The sequence below is a fragment of the Ranitomeya imitator genome, chromosome 1 (assembly GCF_032444005.1).
Source record: "Ranitomeya imitator isolate aRanImi1 chromosome 1, aRanImi1.pri, whole genome shotgun sequence".
Classification (NCBI taxonomy): Eukaryota; Metazoa; Chordata; class Amphibia; order Anura; family Dendrobatidae; genus Ranitomeya; species Ranitomeya imitator.
Window position 1 is genome coordinate 129,337,167 of NC_091282.1, and position 25,203 is coordinate 129,362,369.

General features: G+C 44.1%; 1 protein-coding gene across 3 annotated transcripts in view; it reads right to left on the reverse strand.

Moving 5' to 3' along the window:
• Positions 1-8,702: 8,702 nt before the first annotated feature.
• The window catches only part of MARVELD2 (MARVEL domain containing 2), a 67,901-nt gene continuing 51,400 nt past the window's right edge, over positions 8,703-25,203 (reverse strand). For all 3 annotated transcript variants that reach the window (XM_069750828.1, XM_069750838.1, XM_069750848.1), the window contains exons 6-7: positions 10,745-10,795; positions 8,703-9,387 (exon numbers count right to left, since the gene is read on the reverse strand). In XM_069750828.1, the coding sequence (XP_069606929.1) occupies positions 9,268-9,387; positions 10,745-10,795 (171 nt within the window). In that variant the 3' untranslated portion in view covers positions 8,703-9,267. The remainder of the gene's footprint in view (positions 9,388-10,744; positions 10,796-25,203) is intronic.

Sequence of the window (25,203 nt, forward strand, 5' to 3'; positions counted from 1 at the left end):
TGAATACATTTTGGATATGGATCCCATGTCTTTTTTTTCTACAGTAATTTTGTGTATACTTCTCATTTTAATCTCGTGCCCGATTAGTACATCTAGATAATTAGATAATCTCATTAATTTCCAATGTGTTATCTTGCTTTTTAAGCACAGCTCTGAACAGCAGTACCACGGTGTGTACATTACATATCAAAAGTAAATTTATTATGCAGTGATTTAATGTTTAGTATTTGCCTTCCTGATAAAAATAAAATCAGCACCTTGGCTCTTCCTGCAGGCTATTGTTTTAAAACATTGCCATATTTCAACCAGTTCCAGGAGTTGGATGACAGCAGCGACACGTTGCAGGATCAACCTCACACAACTTGATTGTGAAATAAGTGCAGGTGGATCAGACACTTTTCTCTACAGATTTTCAGAGGATAAACACTACAGTATAGTGCCCTGCATCCACCATGGAAATTGTAGATTATTTTACTGTCAAAATAACATGTGAAACTACACATAACCTACTGCTAAGAGGAGAACCTGCTTTCAATTGTGTCTGAATTAAACACATAGGGGCCAATTCATCAAAGTTTTTATGCAATAAAAGTGGTGTAAAAGTGTTAAAAATTAGCAAATTTTTTTTTTGCAATGGAGAGTTTTACAAAAACGTGTTACTTTTAGCACAAATTTCCCCAGAAATGGCTTGGGTTAGAGAAGTCTGGACAGGACACGACCATGTCTATCTGCAGTTTTTTTTACGCTGGGTGTTTTCCCTGCTTCAAAAACACAGTGCCTTACAGTTCCAGCAGAGTGGATGGGATTTCTTATTTATGCTGCGTAAACTCACCTGCAGTGCTTTTTTCAAATCCGCAGCATGCCAATTTCTCTTGCGGCTACGCTGAGTTTTCTGTGCAGATTTTCCCCGTAAACTTCCATTAGATGCGGAAAACCGCAGGTACAAAACGCACAGTGAAATCAAAATACCAGAAAGTTTACAAAACAAGGCAGCTTTATTTAAAGAATGACACAACAAACCGCATCATCAAGAATGCGATAAAACTGCATATTAGAAAAAAAGCATACAAAAACGCCATAAGAAACGGAAGTAACCTACAGTACTTTACATGGTAACAAAATCCTAGAGCAGTTTTCCTGAGCTATTCTCCTGTACTTGCAGAGCCTATGATTTGTTCAAAAGCTGAAAAAAAAGATTTTTGGGAGGCAGAATCTATAATTTGCTGTTTTTATGTACCTGTAGATTTGCTCTCTGCTGCTGCTGACTGACATGTAATCTTACAATATAGCTCTATGAATGAGAGTCCAGAAGGCTCCTTTATTTATTTTTCTCTTTTATATATCGCCATTAATTTCACAGCACTTTTACAGACATTATATATTGTCCCCATTAGGGTTCACAATCTATATCTTCTATCAGTATGCCTTTGGAATGTGGGAGGAAACCGGAGAACCCGGAGGAAACCCACGAGAACACGGGGAGAACATACATCCTGGAGAATTTATCAAGTAAGCTTTTAGCAGACCCAAGTGGCAGCTTATTAAATAAGGTTTTCCGTTTTCAGAAAACTCTTGTCCCCAAGAGTAGTTTTTAAAGAAAATTCTTTGTCTTTCCCGGACCCAGCGCTGAATCTCACCGGGTGCTCCTGGTGTCTATTATTGTCTGCAGCACTGACGTCATGTCAACAGCACTGCATGCAATCAGTGACCTCTACTCAGGCAAAACTGATGAGCTCAGTTATTGGACTGTATGGAGCGTCTTATGGGGTCCATCATGAACTGTATGGAGCATCTTATGGGGTCCATCATGAACTGTATGGAGCGTCTTATGGGGTCCATCATGAACTGTATGGAGCATCTTATGGGGTCCATCATGAACTGTATGGAGCGTCTTATGGGGTCCATCATGAACTGTATGGAGCATCTTATGGGGTCCATCATGAACTGTATGGAGCGTCTTATGGGGTCCATCATGAACTGTATGGAGCGTCTTATGGGGCCCATCATGAACTGTATGGAGCGTCTTATGGGGCCCATCATGAACTGTATGGAGCGTCTTATGGGGCCCATCATGAACTGTATGGAGCGTCTTATGGGGTCCATCATGAACTGTATGGAGCATCTTATGGGGTCCATCATGAACTGTATGGAGCGTCTTATGGGGTCCATCATGAACTGTATGGAGCGTCTTATGGGGCCCATCATGAACTGTATGGAGCGTCTTATGGGGTCCATCATGAACTGTATGGAGCGTCTTATGGGGCCCATCATGAACTGTATGGAGCGTCTTATGGGGTCCATCATGAACTGTATGGAGCGTCTTATGGGGTCCATCATGAACTGTATGGAGCGTCTTATGGGGTCCATCATGAACTGTATGGAGCGTCTTATGGGGCCCATCATGAACTGTATGGAGCGTCTTATGGGGCCCATCACGAACTGTATGGAGCGTCTTATGGGGCCCATCATGAACTGTATGGAGCGTCTTATGGGGTCCATCATGAACTGTATGGAGCATTATATGGGGCTCCTGATTTAATATATATTCAAAAATACTTAACCTACTGATATCTCAATTAATTTTACTTTTATTGGTACCTATTTTTATTTTTGAAATTTACCGGTAGCTGCTGCATTTTACACCCTAGGCTTATACTCAAGTCATTAAGTATTCCCAGTTTTTTGTGGCAAAATTAGGGGGAGGGGGGGGCGGCTTATACTCGAGTATATACGGTAATTTATTTATACTGCAGGCAGTGCCTGATGAATACTCCCATCTGCTGTCTTCTCTCACTGTTAACAGTTCAATACAAATCTCAACATGGTCCCTTGCTGGCGCTGATTGCAATCGCAGCACAAAAAAAAGAGACAGTGATGTGACCCGGTGCCACGGAACAGCGCAAACTATACCGCCGATTCCCAGGCGCCGGTATGTGTGACACTGATGACACACGAATGTCGTCTGTATGTGGGAGCTTTTGCGGCCCGTTTTGCTGTTACAAACCGGACAGGTGAGCATGTTTTGCCCACGGACACACGTTCTGTGGAAACACACTGACATGTGCACAGACCCATTCACTTAAATTGGCCTACGTATGTGTCTCTGGTATGTGTGAAAACTGTCACTACACCTAACAGAACACAGGGACCTGTAAAAGAGCCCTAAGGATGGGTTTTCCTAAAATGGAAAAGGCTTTGAATCATTGAATAGCATAATTTATGTTAATTAGGAGCACTCTGTGGTAGACCAGAGGGCTCATTCAGTGGACCCAATATGTCTTTGTACAGTATAGCCACAATTATCACATGAACCACCATTCATTTAACATCGTATGCACTCCCTTCTTTTTAAAAAGACTTTTTCTTCCTTTACCTATTGTATTAAAGGAGTTTAGCGACATTGGCCTCACATCAACACATACCTGTTTGGATTCATACACCTTTCCTATTCCAATGAATAGGTCAGGTTCATAATGCCTGCGGTCCAGCAAGTGTCTGTAGATGTGGAAATGAGCGGAGCCAAACCATATAAAGGGAATCTGTCACCAGGTTTTTGCTATTTAGCTTCAGGGAAACATGAGGTAGGGCCTGAGACACCGATATCAGCAACGTATCACTTACTAGGTTGTGTGATATTGTTTTAAAGTGTTTTATCTGCAGGAGATTATCAATGTTGAACTAGCTGCCCGTGCCTCCTGGTCCAACCACGCATCCATCACCGATTAGCAGCTTGCTGTCAATACACAGAGAAAGCTGCTAATCATTGGTATAAGCGAGGGCAGCTTTTTGAGCACTGCTACACCTACAGCAGAGAAAAACGCTGTCAGAACGGCTGCACCCAGTAAATTAAGTGATAGATCTCTGGAATCACGGTCTCTTGCCCTACATTATGATACTCTCAGATGAGGTAGCAAAAACCTGGTAACAGATTCAAAGGCATTTAAACTAGGTGACAAAGAGGAAATTAAAATGATACAGCATGAATTGAAGCATAAAATAAAGGAGGCCCAGGAAGCCTTCAGAATTAAACTTGAAAAGAAACTGTCCCACAATAATACCAGGGAGGTTTGGTCAGGAATGAAATTACTGACTGGGCTTAAGCTGAGGCCTGAAAATGATGATGGAAATCTAGACAAGGCTAATGAGATAAATGAGTATTTCAACAGGTTTAGTAGTACATGTGCACTGCCAACTGATAGTGGATGGGAATTGGGTGCAAATTCTGCAACATCGATATTGGAGGATGAGCAGACTAAATTTAGAGTATCCGAAAATGATGTGAGGAGGCAGTTTAAGTCACTTAACATTGGTAAAGCTGCAGGACCTGATGGTCTCAGCTCACATGTCCTTAAAGTTTGTGCAGACCAGCTGTGTACTGTCTTTACACTTCTATTTAATGGAAGTATACAAACACAGAGGGTACCGGTGTTATGGAAAACTTCCTGTCTGGTGCCGGTACCCAAGACTTCTTCTCCTGCAACCCTAAATGACTATCGTCCTGTAGCCTTAACATCTCACGCTATGAAGGCCTTGGAAAGATTAGTGCTTGCTCACTTAAGATCGAGGGTCAATGCTTTTATTGATCCCCTTCAGTTTGCTTACCGACATAGATTGGGGGTGGATGATGCTATCCTTTCTCTGTTACATAGGGTACATTCATTTCTGGAGACTGACGGAACCACGGTGCGAGCGATGTTCTTCGATTTCTCGAGTGCATTTAACTCCCTGCAGCCACTTTTACTACACAAAAAGATGACTGATATGAAGGTTGAGGAGGGGATGAGAAATTGGATAACTGACTACCTATCAGATCGGCCACAGTTTGTACAGATGGGAGCAGTGGTGTCAAGCAGATTATTGAGCAGTGTAGGTGCCCCCCAGGGAACGGTGCTTGCGCCCTTTCTATTCACACTGTATACTTCAGACTTTCAGTATAAATCTGAACTTTACCACCTTCAAAAATTTTCGGATGACTCCGTGGTTGTGGGATGCATTAGGGGAGATCAGGGGGATGAGGAATACAGAAGGGTGGTGTCGAATTTCGTGGATTGGTGCAATGGTAACTATCTACAACTAAATGTTAAGAAAACCAAGGAGTTGGTGGCCAACTATAGCAGGATAAAGATGGAATGCTTACCGATCACTATTGCTGGTCAGGAGGTAGAGCAGGTGGAGAGTTACAAATATTTGGGGGTCCATTTGGATAGCAAACTGGACTGGAGATGCCACTCAGAGTTTGTCTACAAGAAGGGGATGAGCAGACTGTATTTCCTAAGGAAACTGAGGTCTTTTAATGTGTGTAGCAAAATGTTAGAAATGTTCTACCAATCTGTAGTGGCAAGTGCCATCTTTTTTGCAATCACGTGCTGGGGTAGTAGTGTGCGGGCCTCTGATGCTAATAAGCTGAATAAGATTATCAAGAAGGCAAGTTCTGCTGTCGGCTGCTAGCTGGACTCTTTTGGGGAGGTAGTGGAGAGAAGAACTCTGAGAAAGTGTATGGCAATTATGAACAATAATGCACATCCACTATATGAGCTATTCATGAGACAGAAGAGCACCTTCAGCAACCGGCTAATACTTCTGAGGTGTAAGAAGGAAAAATATAGGAAATCGTTTGTGCCAACTGCCATGGGGATGTACAACAATAACATTAGGGTTAAACCACCAAGGTGAATGTCTACTTATTTCTCTACATTTCAGATCACTTGTTGTGTATGTCCTATTCTAATGTATAATGTTCTTCTGTCAACTCCACTGTCATGTCAACTATGTAATTCCTTTATGATTTTTATGATTTAAGTTGTGCTGCTGTGATACCATAATTTCCCACGGGATCAATAAAGTGTATCGTATCGTATCGTAGATTCCCTTTAAGGCCAGAAGTAGACAACACACCACATTGTATTAGTGTAAGCCATTTTTCGTATCTGACCCAACAAACTCAGTAGGTGCGTTAAAAGAAAAATAAAGTAAACAGAGGTCATATCAACCTAATCCATATGGCATCCCTTTTACTGATCTATTGAAATTAAAATAGAAAACTGTATTTGGTCTTGTACAATTTGTTTTATTGTTGACGTGTAAAAACTGTCGTACAAAGGTAAAAACAGGACAAATGGAGGGCAATGTGGATGAAAGACTGATAGTACAAACCTGTATTAAAATCTTCGTCCCCCTAAACAGTTTCACAACACTGGCCAGCTATTCACACCCTTTGAAAAGGAAGATTTTTCCTTACAAGATTTTGATAAATAGCCTGCAGAGCCAGCAGCTGTTCAGCGAGTCAAGACACACAACTGCTGAAAAACGCCGTGCCCAAAACTGTATGATTCCCGCAGTGAGGAAAGGAGCTGATGCCTTACATGGATAAAAAAAAAAAAGGAAGTATCCGTCTCTTGGTTAAAGGGTAATGTTACCAGTTTCACATTACACTAGCCGAGCTATGTAACATGCTGGATAACCTGCCGAAGTCCAGGAGTAAAACAGATTTTTTGACCGGATGGACTGGTCAGCTGAGGAGCAGTGGTGTAACAATCGTGGTGGCACTTAAAAATCTGAGGTCATGTTACAGTATCATTTTTTTTTTATGTATCCTGTTCTAGTCCATAAAAGAACAAAAGGCTGATACCTATCCATGAAAATTTGAAAAAATAAAAAAATAAATAATCTGCCTAGATAGAAAGGGTAGAAAAAGCTCTGGCAAAGCAGAGGTGAAGTATATAACAAAATGATCATATTTGCAATATATATATAAAAATCTATATATATATAAAAAAAATTAATGTGTGTGTGTGTGCGTGTGTGTGTATCCACCACGCCCACTCCACTTAGCCCCAACCAATCACTAAGCATCTTTCATTTCACCAGAGCGGTTTATAAGAAGCTGAGCTGTGGTTGGTTGTTATGAGCTACAGTTTTCCATGTAGACAGTTGTGGTAACTGAGGCCTATTATTCTTATCATTTCTATGGTGTTATCGTCCTTCTGTAAAGCTGGAAATAACACAATTTATTACGGTGCCGACACAGACCACCCTCTGCCACAGACTGCAGGGGGAGCCCAGAATCAGGAACTCTCTTTGTCTGGCATGAAGCATCTCATTAACTTAAAAATTAAAATACAGATTAAAAAAAGAAACCCAAGACGGATTTCTCCAACCTAAGTATAATTTTAATCGGTGTAACTGCGCCAACCTGACAATGTTGGCTCTGACGGGATGATGTGGGATATTAGAGGTAGTAGTCCGGTGGCTCTGGCTGATGGGACGATTGGGATACTAGGGGTAGTAGTCCGGTGGCTCTGATGGGATGATGTGGGATATTACTGATAGTAGCCAGGTGGCTCTGGCTGGCAGGATGATGTGGAATATTAGAGGTAGTAGTCCGGTGGCTCTGGCTGATGGGATGATTGGGATATTAGGGGTAGTAGTCCGGTGGCTCTGACGGGATGATGTCGGATATTAGTGATAGTAGCCAGGTGGCTCTGGCTGGCGGGATGATGTGGAATATTAGAGGTAGTAGTCCGGTGGCTCTGGCTGATGGGATGATTGGGATATTAGGGGTAGTAGTCCGGTGGCTCTGACGGGATGATGTCGGATATTAGTGATAGTAGCCAGGTGGCTCTGGCTGGCGGGATGATGTGGAATATTAGAGGTAGTAGTCCGGTGGCTCTGGCTGATGGGACGATTGGGATACTAGGGGTAGTAGTCCGGTGGCTCTGATGGGATGATGTGGGATATTAGGGGTAGTAATTCCATGGCTATGACTGACAGGATGATGTGGAATATTAGAGGTAGTAGTCCGGTGGCTCTGGCTGATGGGACGATTGGGATACTAGGGGTAGTAGTCCGGTGGCTCTGATGGGATGATATGGGATATTAGGGGTAGTAGTTCCATGGCTCTGACTGACGGGATGATGTGGGATATTAGAGGTAGTAATCCGGTGGCTCTGGCTGACGGGATGATATGGGATATCAGGGGTAGTAGTCCGGTGGCTCTGACGGGATGATGTGGGATATTAAGGGTAGTAGTCCAGTGGCTCTGGCTGACGGGATGATGTGGGATATTAGGGGTAGTAGTCCGGTGGCTCTGGCTGACGGGATGATATGGGATATCAGGGGTAGTAGTCCGGTGGCTCTGACGGGATGATGTGGGATATTAAGGGTAGTAGTCCAGTGGCTCTGGCTGACGGGATGATGTGGGATATTAGGGGTAGTAGTCCGGTGGCTCTGACGGGATGATGTGGGATATTAGGGGTAGTAGTCCAGTGGCTCTGGCTGACGGGATGATGTGGGATATTAGAGGCAGTAGTCCAGTGGCTCTGGCTGACGGGATGATGTGGGATATTAGAGGTAGTAATCCGGTGGCTCTGGCTGACGGGATGATGTGGGATATCAGGGGTAGTAGTCCAGTGGCTCTGGCTGATGGGATGATGTGGGAAATCTGTTCATCTTTGCACCAGAAGGAAAAAACTAAAATGTTGTTTACCAAAAGGCTCTTGAATGAGTTGAAAATTAAATACTATCAATACTTGAGTAATCATTTAAAGTGTTGCAAATCTGTAGTGTTGAATATATGATGTGAAATATTTTTATGTGCACTATAATCATTATAATTTGTTATAACTAACCACAGTTTGTTACCATGCCCGGGCAACACCGGGCACTTCAGCTAGTTAGGTATAAAAATAAACCATGCCAGCAATAAAAAGGGAAACTATAGACATTTTATTTGTAAAATGGAAAAATGTTACATCACTGATCTGTAGAAATTACATCTCATTATTACAGTGTATCCCTCAGAAATAGGTAAATGAAATGACAAGTGTTCCCACTAATTGGGCACAGCTGCAAAATGTTTATTACAGATAATAAAAATAAACTATGAAAAAAGAAAAATACAAAATATTTTTTTAATTACATCACTGCCCAAATTATAAGTACTATTTATGAATGGATGTACACAGTCTTTCATATAACTAGCATCTAAACATTTTCACAATAAAATATTATTTACAATAAAACATGTAAAATATTCTGCTCTGATTAAAGAAGATGTCCGCTCATGTCTGACTATTCTTGCTGTCACTGAGACAGAACCTAGTGGATCCCATTATAATTTGAGGCAGTCGTCCATCTTTGGTGTTGGTTGCGTGATGGTTCCTGCACTGAATGGTGACTTTCGTTTAAAAAAAGCCACAACTCAATTGTGAATACGGTCTGAGAGAATATTGACATGACGCCATTTACAGAAATTAATCTTCCCAACTGCTAATTAAATCCATCATTCCACGTCATTACTTTGTCATACTCCTGAATCCTCTGCTTAATGTGAGAGAGCTTGTTCTTCAGGTACTCGCAGCGCTCCTTTTTCTCCAAAAATGTAGGATCCTATTAGGAAACAAACTTATTAGTTAGCCTGCATTTCACAGTTACGGCAAAATAATTCACATGTTGTACAAAGGCCAGTGTGAAACACCCAACAATAAAACAGGCTGGAAGCTCAAAGTTCATTTTGTGCTGAGAAAGAAGACAATGTCCAACTGATATTATTGGAAAAGACAAATATAGTTCCATAGAACGCTATTTAATGGGGTTGTCTACTACTGGGGCAACACCTTCTCAATCACCGTTTCCCCCAAGTAAAATAAAGGCAGCTTTACCTCGCCTCCAATACAGGCGCTGTTCCAGCAGTAACGGCACTGGGTCTTTCATCTTGCATGACATGCAGTCAGTCAGGAGGAAGTCAGAGCTGCGGCTGCTCGCTCACCTCCTCCGAATCTCAGATATGTCCCAAAGAGAGAAGAGTGAAGCAGCAACTGATTGGCTGAAGGGATCATGTGACATAATGTCAAGCAATCCCTGGAAGAGTATAACAGTGTCAAGCAATCCCTGGGAGAGCCAGGGCCAACACTACTGGAACAGCGCCGGCAACGGAGGCAAGTGTTATAATTTTACATGGCAGAAACAGAGGGATTGAGAAGGGGTTGTCTGAGTAGTGGACCATCCCTTGAAATATTATACATGTGCTATTTTCTAACCAACCAGAGTATATTTCTATATTACAGCCAGTAACATATTGTTGTTTGTGATTGCTTCTTTTAAGCTGGGTAAGACCAATAAGATTTCTCAAGGCAGGCCTGGATAAATCGTAGCCGGGCTTAAGAGCACAGAACATAGGTAGAACTCAGTTGAGCACCCCCAACTCCTATCCCAGTAGCACCTTCCCCCCCATTACCGCACCAGTCATATCCTTCCAGAAAAAAAAACAGAAAAGGAAAGCAGGCTGGATTCAGATTACAATAATTGCTTTCATGAAAGGGAACCTGGCAGTAACAGTATCCCCGCATAAGCAGAGGTCATGCACAGGGCTGGGTGAAATATTGAGAGGGATACATTTTACATAAAAAAGTCAAATTTTGGCGAATTGGATTGGCTCCATGAGAGGTATCTGACAAAAGTTTTCACTGCCCTATCCTGCATCACCTTTGCAGGGTAATGTTTCTGACAGATTCCCTTTAAAGGGATCATAAGCACTAAAAAAAAGGAAAAGTGCCCAGTCAGGAAGCCATAAAACAAGGTTAGAACGACTTAGCTGCAATACATTTATTATTTAATTAAAATACCACAAATTACTAAAGTGGATGCAAAATGACACTTCTCTATGTTCAGTTTAGCAGATGAATGAGGAAACCAGAATTTATTCTTGTCACTATTATTATATTCCATGTGCACTGAATATACGCACGTTCTTTTTCTTCTGATATTCCTGCAGAACCTTGGAAATTCGTTCATATTCCTGAAAAATGTAAGAAAAAAAAAACAAAAACAAATTTTAGTATCCCTTCCCTCACATACAGAAATGGCTAATTTTAGGTTGATATCTAGCATTTATTAAAAAGATGCCATAGAGTAAATGCGAAATATGGAAATATACAACCACAACTTTGGAATTCTAGTTATTTTATGCGTTTGAGAGATTTGCACTTTTTTTGTTGCAGTATGTAGTATTCGCCTCATATATTTAGGGTTTCACTATAAAATAATATAGCTGCCATAGAAGACAAATTGTGGTGTATTCAATTCGTAGAGCGCATTTGTGAATTTGTCAAGGATAACCTAATGGTCATTTAATAACATAGGAGATCATGTATGCAAATGGCCAATGACTTTATATACAATCAATAGGATTTCGAGAGTGAAAATAAAACCCCACTCACTATGGGCCCAATTCATGAAAACTTCTGGCATAAAACACCCTCAAATTTGGCAACGGTTGGCGTTTTTGTGCAACATGTTCAACCAGCTCTGTCAAACTGAGCAGAGCTGGAATGGGACAGGGCTTGGCAAATTCATCAAAGGTTGTTGTGTAACTCAGTCCAGTCCCAAACAGGAGTAACATTTCTGGCGGTGGTGTACAGCAGTTTAAGGATGTGGACGATTCATTGAGAGGCATGTTTCTCTTAATGAAATAGGCACATCTTACTGCAGTACACCCTCATTAAGACTCGCAGACAAAATGCGAGTCTTAGTGATATTATTGGCCCCTATGTCAAAGCAATTTGGAAATGGGGTTTCATCTTGATTTTTTTTCTGGATGTTGCAGTGTTCAAAAATAAAAAGGTACGGTATATGTCTTTATTTCTAACTAGATGGTGGCCCAATTCTAACGTATCGGGTATTGTAGAATATGTATGTATGTATGTATTTAGAAGCCACGTAGTATATAGGAGTACTACGTGGCCTGTGGTATTTACCATGTGGCTGCTACATACATACATATTGTAGAATACCCGATGCGTTAATATAGGCAACGCAGTAAATAACAGCCCACGTAGTATATAGCACAGCCCACACAGTATATAGCAGCCACACAGTATATAATACAGCCCACGTAGTGTGTAACACTGGCCACGTAATATATAGCACAGCCCACATAGTATCTAACAGTGGTAACGTAGTATATAGCACATAGTATAGAACACAGCCACGTAGTATATAACACTGCTCACGTAGTATATAGCAGCCATTTAGTATATAACGACGCAGCCCACGCAGTATAGAACACAGCCCACATACTATCTAACACTGGCCAGGTAGTATATAGCAGCCACGCGGTATCTAATAGAGCCCATGTAGTATTTAGCACTGTGGGCACCATATCCCTGTTAAAAAAAGAATTAAAATAAAAAATAGTTATATACTCACACGCCGGCGGGAGCCAGCGTACACCATGTTCCAAATTATTATGCAAATGATATTTTTCTAGGATTTTCCTAAATGGTCGGTGCAAATGACAAATGACAATCAGTCTAATAAAAGTCATCACCCATTAGAGTATACATCAAATGTTATTGGAGAAACCTCCCAATGATTACAGTATAATCTCCAAAATGAATAAAAACTCAAAATACACTGTTCCAAATTATTAGGTACAGTAGAATTTCTATACATTTGATATGTTTTAAAGAACTGAAAATGCTCATTTGTGGAATTTGCAGCATTAGGAGGTCACATTCACTGAACAAAAAAAGCTATTTAACTCCAAAACATCCTAACAGGCCAAGTTACATGTTAACCCTGCTGTTTTGTTCGCATTTACTATACACTTGTAGTGTTCCGGGTCACTATGACCCGAACAGAACAGCAGGGTTAACATAAGAACCCTTCTTTGATATCACCGTCACAATTCTTGCATCCATTGAACTTGTGAGTTTTTGGAGAGTTTCTGCTTGCATTTGTTTGCATGAAGTTAGAATAGTCTCCCAGAGCCGCTGTTTTGATGTGAACTGCCTCCCACCCTCATAGATCTTGTGCTTGATGATACTCCAAAGGTTCTCTGTATGGTTGAGGTCAGGGGAAGATGGTGGCCACACCATGAGTTTATCTCCTTTTATGCCCATAGCAGCCAATGACTCAGAGGTATTATTTGCAGCATGACATGGTGCATTGTCATTCATGAAGATGATTTTGCTCCTGAAGGCACGTTTCTGCTTTTTAAACCATGGAAGAAAGTTGTCACTCAGAAACTCTATACTTTGCAGAGGTCATTTTCACACCTTTAGGAACCTGAAAGGGCCCTACCAGCTGTTTCCTCATGATTCCGGCCCAAAACATGACTCCTCCACCTCCTTGATGACGTTGCAGCCTTGTTGGGACATAGTGGCCAACCACCTCGACACTCATCAGTAAATAAGACTGTTTGAAAATTAGTCTTCATGTATGTCTGGGCCCACTGCAACCGTTTCTGCTTGTAAACACTGTTTAGAGGTGGCCAAATAGTAGGTTTATGCACCACAGCAAGCCTTTGAAGGATCCTACACCTTGAGGTTCGAGGGACTCCAGAGGCACCAGCAGCTTCAAATAACTGCTGCTTTGTAATGGTATTTTGGCAGTTGCTCTCTTAATCCAATGAATTTGTCTGGCAGAAACCTTCCTCATTATGCCTTTATCTGCATGAACTCTGTGCTCGGTGTTATGTTTGCTAATGACAGGTGTTATGAAGGCAATCCAGAAACACAGTGTGCTTAGCGATCAGAGCGCACACAGTGATCTGACAAATACCCAAAAATACAAGAACGAGCTCTGAGACGTGGAAACTCTGTAGACTGCACACCTGATCCTATCCTAAACACAACTAAAAGCGGCTGTGGATTGCGCCTAACAACTACCTAGGCAACTCGGCACAGCCTAAGAAACTAGCTAGCCTGAAGATAGAAAAATAGGCCTGACTTGCCCCAGAGAAATTCCCCAAAGGAAAAGGCAGGCCCCCACATATAATGACTATGAGTAAGATGAAAAGACAAAACGTAGGGATGAAATAGATTCAGCAAAGTGGGGCCCGATATTCTAGGACAGAGCGAGGACAGTAAAGCGAACTTTGCAGTCTACAAAAAAACCCTAAAGCAAAACCACGCAAAGGGGGCAAAAAAAACCCACCGTGCCGAACTAACGGCACGGCGGTACACCCTTTGCGTCTCAGAGCTTCCAGCAAAACAAAAGACAAGCTGGACAGAAAAAAGGCAACAAAAAAAACAAAAAGCACTTACCGTATATACTCGAGTATAAGCCGAGATTTTCAGCCCAAATTTTAGGGCTGAAAGTGCCCCCCTCGGCTTATACTCGAGTCACGGTAGCGGTGGGGTCGGCAGGTGAGGGGCTGAGGGCGCTGGGGTATACTTACCTAGTCCCAGCGATCCTCACGCTGTCCCTGCCGTCCCACGGGCTTCGGCGCTGCAGCTTCTTCCTCTCTTCAGCGGTCACGTGGGACCGCTCATTACAGAAATGAATAAGCGGCTCCACCTCCCATAGGGGCGGAGCCGCTTATTCATTTCTCTAATCAGCGGTGCCGGTGACCGCTGATAGAGAAAGAAGCTGCAGCGCCGAAGACAGGAGGGGACAGCGCGAGGATCGCCAGGACTAGGTGAGTATGTTATATTCACCTGTCCTCGTTCCAGCCGCCGGGCGCCGATCCATCTTCCCGGCCGGCGCCTCCATCTTCCCGGCGTCTGCGCTCTCTGACTGATCAGGCAGAGGGCGCGATGACGCATATAGTGTGCGCGGCGCCCTCTGCCTGATCAGTCAGAGCAGAGACGCCGGGAAGATGGAGGCGCCGGAACGAGACGCTGGGAGCTGCAATCAAGGGAGGTGAGTATGTGGTTTTTTTTTTTTATTGCAGCAGTAGCAGCGGCAGCACAGATTAATGTGGAGCATCTATGGGGCACAGTGAACGGTGCAGAGCACCGTATAAGGCACAGCTAGGGGGCACAATGAACGGTGCAGAGCACCGTATAAGGCACAGCTAGGGGGCACAATGAACGGTGCAGAGCACCGTATAAGGCACAGCTAGGGGGCACAATGAACGGTGCAGAGCACCGTATAAGGCACAGCTAGGGGGCACAATGAACGGTGCAGAGCACCGTATAAGGCACAGCTAGGGGGCACAATCAGGGCCGTATTTGCCACTAGGCACTTGAGGGCACGTGCCTAGGGCGGCGGGATGCGGGGGGGCGCCCTTGAGCTAGGTTTTTTCCTTTTTTTTTTTTTTTTTATTTTATAAAACTCCGGGGTCAAGTTTCCGCCCCCCCTCCTCCCTCCCCCCTTCCCGCCCCCCCCTCCTCCCTCCTTCCCGCCCCCTTCCCTCCCTCCCTGAAGACGTAATACTCACCTTCCTCCAGCGGTGGCTGCAACTGCGTCTCAGCGCCGTCCTGTCTTCAGCGGTCACATGGTACCGATCATTAAGGGTGATGAATATGCGCATATTCATCACCCTTAATTAGCGCTACCATGTGACCGCTGAAGACAGGAAGGAAGACGCTGAGATGCCAGGAAGTTCTGTGCTGCGCGCCGGTGAGAGGTAAGTATGACAGGGAAAAAAGTGGGGTGCCGTGCACACAGGGGAGGAGGATGGGGAGCCATGCATACAGGGGAGAAGGATGGGGAGCCGTGCATACAGGGGAGAAGGATGGGCAGTCGTGCATACAGGGGAGAAGGATGGGGAGCCGTGCACACAGGGGAGAAGGATGGGGAGCCGTGCATACAGGGGAGAAGGATGGGGAGCCGTGCATACAGGGGAGAAGGATGGGGAGTCGTGCATACAGGGGAGAAGGATGGGGAGCCGTGCACACAGGGGAGAAGGATGGGGAGCCATGTACACAGGGGAGAAGGATGGGGAGCCGTGCACACAGGGGAGAAGGATGGGGAGCCGTGCACACAGGGGAGAAGGATGGGGAGCCGTGCACACAGGGGAGAAGGATGGGGAGCCGTGCACACAGGGGAGAAGGATGGGGAGCCATGTACACAGGGGAGAAGGATGGGGAGCCGTGCATACAGGGGAGAAGGATGGGGAGCCGTGCACACAGGGGAGAAGGATGGGGAGCCGTGCACACAGGGGAGAAGGATGGGGAGCCATGTACACAGGGGAGAAGGATGGGGAGCCGTGCACACAGGGGAGAAGGATGGGGTAGCCGTGCACACAGGGGAGAAGGATGGGGAGCCGTGCATACAGGGGAGAAGGATGGGGAGCCGTGCATACAGGGGAGAAGGATGGGGAGCCATGAACGCAGGGGAGAAGGATGGGGAGCCATGAACGCAGAGTGGGAGGATGGGGGAGCCATGAACGCAGAGTGGGAGGATGGGGGAGCCATGAACGCAGAGTGGGAGGATGGGGGAGCCATGAACGCAGGGGAGAAGGATGGGGGAGCCATGAACGCAGGGGAGAAGGATGGGGAGCCATGAACGCAGAGTGGGAGGATGGGGGAGCCATGCTTGCAGGGGAGAAGGATGGGGGAGCCATGAACGCAGGGTGGGAGGATGGGGGAGGCATGAACGCAGTGTGGGAGGATGGAGTATAAATATGGAGTATAAATACTGGGCCCTATAAGGGGGACACAGTGTGAGAGGACAGTGTGAAGAGGGGACTGGTATAGAAAGGAGAGGACAGTGTGAAGAGCATGTACCATAAGAGGGACAGTGTGGGGGTCATACTTTGTGCAGACAATATAGTGAGGGGCAATTTTTTATTTGGGAGCATTATAATGACACTTGTATCTTTAAGGGCGTCATGTGGAGACTTTCTGCAAAAGAGCGGCGAAGATGGAAGTCTGCAGAGACGGCTGTGGATGAGAAAACTCATCATGGGATCTGGACAAGATGAAGAAAAGGAGAACGGCTCCAGAGGCGACGTCATCTATCAGGTACCTGGATGTAAATGTTATTTGTGATGCTAACTCTCATGTTTTTATATATGTTAGGAGATTTAAAGGGACACTGTCACCTGAATTTGGAGGGAACAATTTTCAGCCATAGGGGTGGGGTTTTCGGGTGTTTGATTCACCCTTTCCATACCCGCTGGCTGCATGCTGGCTGCAATATTGGATTGAAGCTCATTCTCTGTCCTCCGTAGTACATACTGTACCTGCACAATCTGCAATCTTGCCTTGCGCAGGCGTGTACTATGGAGGACAGAGAATGAGCTTCAATCCAATATTGCAGCCAGCATGCAGCCAGCGGGTAAGGAAAGGGTGAATCAAACACCCGAAAACCCCACCCCTATGGCTGAAAATTGTTCCCTCCAAATTCAGGTGACAGAGTCCCTTTTAAAGGGGATGTCCAGGCTTGTGATGAGTCTGCAGTCATTCTTTGTGACTGCAGACTTCTGAATTCTCACAGTGCACACTGCACGCTGTCAGGATTCTCTCATGCTGGGGATTTACATTAATGCGATCACGTGCTGACTAGACATGCGTGACCTCCGTCAATGAAAATGAACTGAGCGAGGCCGGGCACATCTAGTCAGAATGTGGTCAGAAGTCTACAAATCACATACTTGTGCTGACATGACCGTCCACCGGCAAGGGAGAATCCTAAAAGTGCAGTGCATGCGTTGTGAGAATTCAGAAGCTGCGATGTCAGGATTCAGCTCTGCAAGTTCCAGTAGTCGTCACATGGACACGTCACTCATATGCGATTTTTCAGACTTAGGGTGTGTGTCCACGTTCAGGATTGCATCAGGATTTGGTCAGTATTTTACATCAGTATTTGTAGCCAAAACCAGGAGTGGGTGATAAATACAGAAGTGGAGCATATGGTTCTATTATAGTTTTCCTCTAATTGTTCCACTCCTGGTTTTGGCTACAAATACTGATGAAAAATCATGACCAAATCCTGATGCAATCCTGAACGTGGACACATACTCTTATGGTCCTGCGACATCGAGCTTCTCTTCTGCTTCTCTTAGTTTTTCACTGAACATTGAGAGCATTAGGGAGAGGAGCTCGTGGGCACATGACTGAGTGTGCAAATCACATATGTCCTTGGCGGAGGGGGGGCACCAAAATGAATTCTTTCCCCGGGTGCCAGAAACCCTAGATACACCTCTGCTGGTATGCTACTGCGAGCGGTGATTACCGGGTGCGGTGGAGGGTGGTCTGTGCACAGGCAGTGAGGCAGGGACTGAGGGTGTGCACAGAGAGGATGGAGACCCGGAGACTGCCCGTCCCAGTCTACGCCGTAGCCTAGAGCCCTCATTATCATAGGAATATGGCAGTTAATAAATTGCTTTTCTGAAGCTTTATAGTGTAGTTTTAGGTCAGGGAGGGTTGGATAGGGATGAGCTAGCAAGGTGCAGGGACAGGTAATGATGGCTACTTGCGAACATGTGCGGCAATTGCGGTTTTGCACTTACGATGATACATAAAACACTGCTAGTAGTGTTTTTTCTCATTGCTGCAAGTACCGCATTTGCCGGATGGCGGCAAAACCGCAAGAGCCGCACATGTCTGTAAGTCCCATAGGGAATGAATGAGGCCGAACGCAGTGTTGCCCTAAGTGATCCATTACGCGGCAGATGCGGAAAAACTGTCGGATCTGCTGCAAAAGGCGACTTTCACATCAGCGATTTTTGCCAAAGTCACTGCCGATAGTGTCATACTCACCAAAGGGGGAGGCAGCACTAAAAGTGCCTAGGGCAGCAGAAACTCTAAATACGGCCCTGGGCACAATGAACGGTGCAGAGCACCGTATATGGCACAGCAATGGGGCACAATGAACGGTGCAGAGCACCGTATAAGGCACAGCTAGGGGGCACAATGAATGGTGCAGAGCACTGTATATGGCACAGCTAGGGGGCACAGTGAACGGTGCAGAGCACTATATGGGGCACAGCTATGGGGAAATATGAATGGTGTAGAGCACTATATGGCACAGCTATGGGGAAATAATGATCTATTTTTATTTTTGAAATTCACCGGTAAATGCTGCATTTCCACCCTAGGCTTATACTCGAGTCAATAAGTTTTCCCAGTTTTTTGTGGCAAAATTAGGGGGGTCGGCTTATACTCGGGTCGGCTTATACTCGAGTATATACGGTAGCTATACAGAGCAGCAGGTCACAGGAACAATCAGGAGAAGCTCAGATCCAACACTGAAACATTGACAAGGAGCAAGGATAGCAGCATCAGGCGGAGTTAAGTAATGAAGCAGTTAACGAGCTCACCAGAACACCTGAGGGAGGAAGCTCAGAAGCTGCAGTACCACTTGTGACCACAGGAGTGAATTCAGCCACAGAATTCACAACAGCTCTGTTTCAGTCATAAATCTCTTCATAGTATGATGATCACTCTTAAGTTTTCGTGAAATATCTAATGTTTTCATACCTTGTCCAAGGCATTGCACTATTTAACGCTTTTCAGCAGCAGAGAGATCCTTTTTATTTCCCATATTGCTTGAAACGTGTGGCCTGCTTAATAATGTGGAACATCATTTTTAAGTAGTTTTCCTTTAATTAGAATCACCTGGAAAACTAATTATCACATGTGTTTAAGATTGATTTCCGTGATCCATTGAGCCCTGGGACACAATACCATCTACGAGTTTATTTGAAAAACAAAACAATTAAATCTTTATGACGCTTAAATCCAATTTGCATAATAATTTGGAACACGGTGTAGATCCAGCAAACCTCTGGCAATGCGCGCGCGGCTGCCGCCATCTTGCGTTCCCACCCAGGATGCATTGCAAAATTACCCAGATCACTAAGCGGTCTCGCGAGACCGCTAAGGGTATCGTCACACAGTGGCATTTTGATCGCTACGATGGCACGATCCGTGACGTTCCAGCGATATATCCGTGACGTTCCAGCGATCTCGCTGTGTCTGACACGCTCCTGCGATCAGGGACCCCGCTGAGAATCGTACGTCGTAGCAGATCGTTTGAAACTTTCTTTCGTCGTCTAGTGTCCCACTGTGGCGGCATGATCGCATGGTGTAACAAAGGTGTGCACGATATTGTATACGATGTGCGCATAGTAACCAACGGCTTCTACATCGCACATACGTCATGAAATTATCGCTCCAGCGTCGTACATTGCAAAGTGTGACCGCAGTCTACGACGCTGGAGCGATATTGCTACGATGCTGGAGCGTCACGGATCGTGCCGTCGTAGCGATCAAAATGCCACTGTGTGACGGTACCCTAAGTCTTCCAGGTAATTTTGCAATGCATCTCTGGGACCCGATGCTGGCGGCAGGCGCGAGCGCATCGTCGGACTACGGAAGGTGAGAATAGCAGGTTTTTGTTTTGTTTTTAAATATTTTTAACATTAGATCTTTTTACTATTGATGCTGCACAGGCAGCATCAATAGTAAAAACTTGATCACACAGGGTTAATAGCGGCAGTAACGGAGTAAGTTACCCGCTGCATGACGCGGTCCATTACCGCTGGCATTAACCCTGTGTGAGCGGTGACTGGAGGGGAATATGGAGCGGGCGCCGGGCACTGACTGCAGGGAGTATGGAGCGGGCACCGGGCACTGACTGCGGGGAGTATGGAGCGGGCGCCGGGCACTGACTGCAGGGGAGTAGGGGAGGGACTAATCGGACTGTGGCCGTCGCTAATTGGTCACGGCAGCCATGACAGGCAGCTGGTGAGACCAATCAGTGACTTGCATTTCCATGACAGAGGCCGCAACCAACGAATATCCGTGCCAGACAGAAAGACAGACGGAAGTGACCCTTAGACAATTATATAGTAGATATTAAGTCCTGTCCCAACAGCCAACATCAGAAGCATTACATAGACATAGGTGGAGCTCTGGAATTGATGCTATTAGTGGAAACATTAATTAGTCAGGTGCTGTAATGTGGGCAGATGGTTATTACATGTCGAGGCGTAATCTGGCGCTGGTAAACATCACACTCCCTACATAGTGATTACACCTTATTGTCACACGTGAAAAACAGCTGGAAACAGTCTTCGGGACTGTCCTGAGAGAACACGTATTACAGTGTACTGCACTAGTAAAATGTTGTGAATCCTCACAGATCCATCGTTCCTGACAATATTACAATCACAATGAGAGATCACGTGCATACTTTTCCCATATTGCAGGCGGTATTACCAAATACTGTAGGTGGTATTACCAAATACTGTAGGCCTCGTCACCATGCCTCTGCTCAGAGATGATGTAACTCCAAGGAAAATCTTTACCATGTTCCCACTATGATTAATAAATTACTATTTTTATATTGCTGGCAGGGTGGAGTTCTGTATAACATATGTATTTTCTCCCAAGAATTAAGTTGTAAAGCAAGGTGTCCCCAGTAATCAGCAGTTACTGCAGGGGAAAGCAGCCGGCAATCACCTGGCAGTGGCTACTTCTGATGTGTAAAATTGAACAACATCATGGTTATGGCAAAGAGGTGTTGAAGTGGCTTTATCCTCGAGATTATAGGAGAGGGTAGGGGAAAATGAACTGATGAGACAACCCAGAGCAGATAGCAGCTAATCGGTGGGAGTGCCGGGTGTCGGACCCCCATCATTGTTATACTAATTACCAATCCTACAGTTAGGTCATCAATATGCAAGTCCTTGACAGCTAATTTAAAGTTTTCACACGACATAGGTTACTGAACAAAATTACTATTTGTGTTCTTATAGTTAAAGGGAACCGGTCATCAGAATAATGCTGCTCAAACCACGAGAACATGAATCAGACACTGACGGTGTGATTGCTGCCTGGTATGATTTACTCTGAAAAGCTGCAAAGCTCCCAGAGTAAAGAAACTTTGAAAAGCTGGCCAGGGACTGTACTTTTTAGAAACTCCTAAAATCAGATCCCAATTGCATATCTCAGCAATACACCTTACTCTTACTGTAAAGGTGAAATCTCTTTTAACCCCTTAAGCCCCGAGGGTGGTTTGCACGTTAATGACCGGGCCAATTTTTACAATTCTGACCACTGTCCCTTTATGAGGTTATAACTCTGGAACGCTTCAACGGATCTTGGCGATTCTGACATTGTTTTCTCGTGACATATTGTACTTCATGGTATTGGTAAAATTTATTCGATATAACTTACGTTTATTTGTGAAAAAAACAGAAATTTGGCGAAAATTTTGAAAATTTCGCAATTTTCCAACTTTACATTTTTATGCCCTTAAATCACAGAGATATGTCACGCAAAATACTTAATAAGTAACATTTCCCACATGTCTACTTTACATCAGCACAATTTTGGAACCAAAATTTTTTTTTGTTAGGGAGTTATAAGGGTTAATAGTTGACCAGCAATTTCTCATTTTTACAACACCATTTTTTTTTTTTTAGGGACCACATCTCATTTGAAGTCATTTTGAGGGGTCTATATGATAGAAAATACCCAAGTGTGACACCATTCTAAAAACTGCACCCCTCAAGGTGCTCAAAACCACATTCAAGAAGTTTATTAACCCTTCAGGGGTTTCACAGGAATTTTTGGAATTTTTAAATAAAAATGAATATTTAACTTTTTTTTCACACAAAATTTATTTCAGCTCCAATTTGTTTTATTTTACCAAGGGTAACAGGATAAAATGGATGCCAAAAGTTGTTGTACAATCTGTCCTGAGTACGCTGATACCCCATATGTGGGGGTAAACCACTGTTTGGGCGCATGGCAGAGCTCAGAAGGAAAGGAGCGCCATTTGACTTTTCAATGCAAAATTGACAGGAATTGAGATGGGACGCCATGTTGCGTTTGGAGAGCCCCTAATGTGCCTAAACATTGAAACCCCCCACAAGTGACACCATTTTCGAAACTAGACACCCTAAGGAACTTATCTAGATGTGTGGTGAGCACTTTGACCCAACAAATGCTTCACAGACGTTTGTAATGCAGAGCCGTAAAAATAAAAAATCATATTTTTTCACAAAAATGATCTTTTCGCCCCCAATTTTTTATTTTCCCAAGGGTAAGAGAAGAAATTAGACCACAAAAGTTGTTGTGCAATTTGTCCTGAGTGCGACGATACCCCATATGTGGGGGTAAACCACTTTTTGGGTGCATAGTAGACGGGAAGGAGCGCCATTTGACTTTTCAATGCAAAATTGACTGGAATTAAGATGGGACGCCATGTTGCGTTTGGAGAGCCCCTGATGTGCCTAAACATTAAAAACCCCAACAAGTGACACCATTTTGGAAACTAGACCCCCTAAGGAACTTATCTAGATGTGTTTTGAGAGCTTTGAACCCCCAAGTGTTTCACTACAGTTTATAACGCAGAGCCGTGAAAATAATTTTTTTTTTTTTTCGCAAAAATTGTTTTTTAGCCCCCAGTTTTGTATTTTCACAAGGGTAACAGAATAAATTGGACCCCAAAAGTTGTTGTCCAATTTGTCCTGAGTACGCCGATACCCCATATGTGGGGGGGAACCACTGTTTGGGCGCATGGCAGAGCTCGGAAGGGAAGGAGCGCCATTTGGAATGCAGACTTAGATGGATTGGTCTGCAGGCGTCACGTTGCATTTGCAGAGCCACTGATGTACCCAAACAGTACAAACCTCCCAAAAGTGACCTCATATTGGAAACTAGACCCCCCAAGGAACTTATCTAGATGTGTTGTGAAAACTTTGAACCCCCAAGTGTTTCACTACAGTTTACAACGCAGAGCCGTGAAAATAAAAAATCCTTTTTTTTCCCACAAAAATGATTTTTAGCCCCCCAAATTTTTATTTTCCCAAGGATAACAAGAGAACTTGGACCCAAAAAGTTGTTGTCCAATTTGTCTCGAGTACGCTGATACCCCATATGTTGGGGTAAACCCCTGTTTGGGCGCACGGGAGAGCCTGGAAGTGAAGGAGCACTGTTTTACTTTTTCAATGCAGAATTGGCTGGAATTGAGATCGGACGCCATGTCGCGTTTGGAGAGCCCCTGATGTGCCTGAACAGTGGAAACTCCCCAATTCTACCTGAAACCCTAATCCAACAACACCCCTAATCCTAATCCCAATGGTAACCCTAACCACACCCCTAACCCTGACACGCCCCTAATTCTAATCCCAACCGTAAATGTAATCCAAACCCTAACCCTAACCGGAAAAAGGAAATAAATACATTTTTTTAAATGTTATTATTTTTCCCTAAGGCTATGTTCACATTGCGTTAGGGCAATCCTTTTAGCGCTAGCGCATTGCGCTAACGCAATGTCTTTTTAGGTGTCGCGTTAACGTCCCCGCTCTGGAAGATCGGGGATCGGACCTCGGGTGCGCCGCGGACGCTGCAAGCAGCGTCCGAAGCGCGCCACAAAAGAACAGCACCTTGCTAGCGCGAGTTGAAAATGGCACGCTCTAGCGATGCGCTACACCCGAAAATCACATTGCTGTCAATGAGTGCGCTAACGGACCCGTTGCACGGCGATAATTGCGACATTTTCGCCGTGCAACGCTGTCCGTTAGCGTTAACCCATTAACGCAATGTGAACCTAGCCTAACTAAGGGGGTGATGAAGGGGGGTTTGATTTACTTTTATAGCGTTTTTTATGTCAAATTTTTATGATTGGCAGCCGTCACACACTAAAAGACGCTTTTTATAGCAAAAAAGTTTTTGCGTCTCCACATTTTGAGACCTATAATTTTTCCATATTTTGGTCCACAGAGTCATGTGAGGTCTTGTTTTTTGCAGGACGAGTTGACGTTTTTATTGGTAACATTTTCGGACATGTGACAGTTTTTGATCGCTTTTTATTCCGATTTTTGTGAGGCAGAATGGCCAAAAACCAGTTCTTCATGAATTTCTTTTGGGGGAGGCGTTTATACCGTTCTTCGTTTGGTAAAATTGATAAAGCAGTTTTATTCTTCGGGTCAGTACGATTACAGCGATATCTCATTTATATCATTTTTTTATGTTTTGGCGCTTTTATACGATAAAAGCTATTTTATAGAAAAAATAATTATTTTGGCATTGCTTTATTCTGAAGACTAACTTTTTTATTTTTTTGCTGATAATGCTGTATGGCGGCTCGTTTTTTGCGGGAAAATATGACGTTTTCAGCGGTACCATGGTTATTTATATCCGTCTTTTTGATCGTGTGTTATTCCACTCTTTGTTCGGCGGTATGATAATAAAGCGTTGCTTTTTGGCTCTTTTTTTTTTTCTTACGGTGTTCACTGAAGGGGTTAACTAGTGGGACAGTTTTATAGGTTGGGTCGTTACGGACGCGGCGATACTAAATATGTGTACTTTTATTTTTTATTTTTTTTTATTTTTTTTTAGATAAAGAAATGTATTTATGGGAATATTTTTTTCTTCTTTATTTAGGATTTTTTTTTTTTTTTTTTTTTTTACACGTGTGGAAATTTTTTTTTTTACTCTTTCACTTTGCCCCGGGGGGGGGGGGGGACATCACAGATCACTGATCTGACAGTGTGCACAGCACTCTGTCAGATCGGTG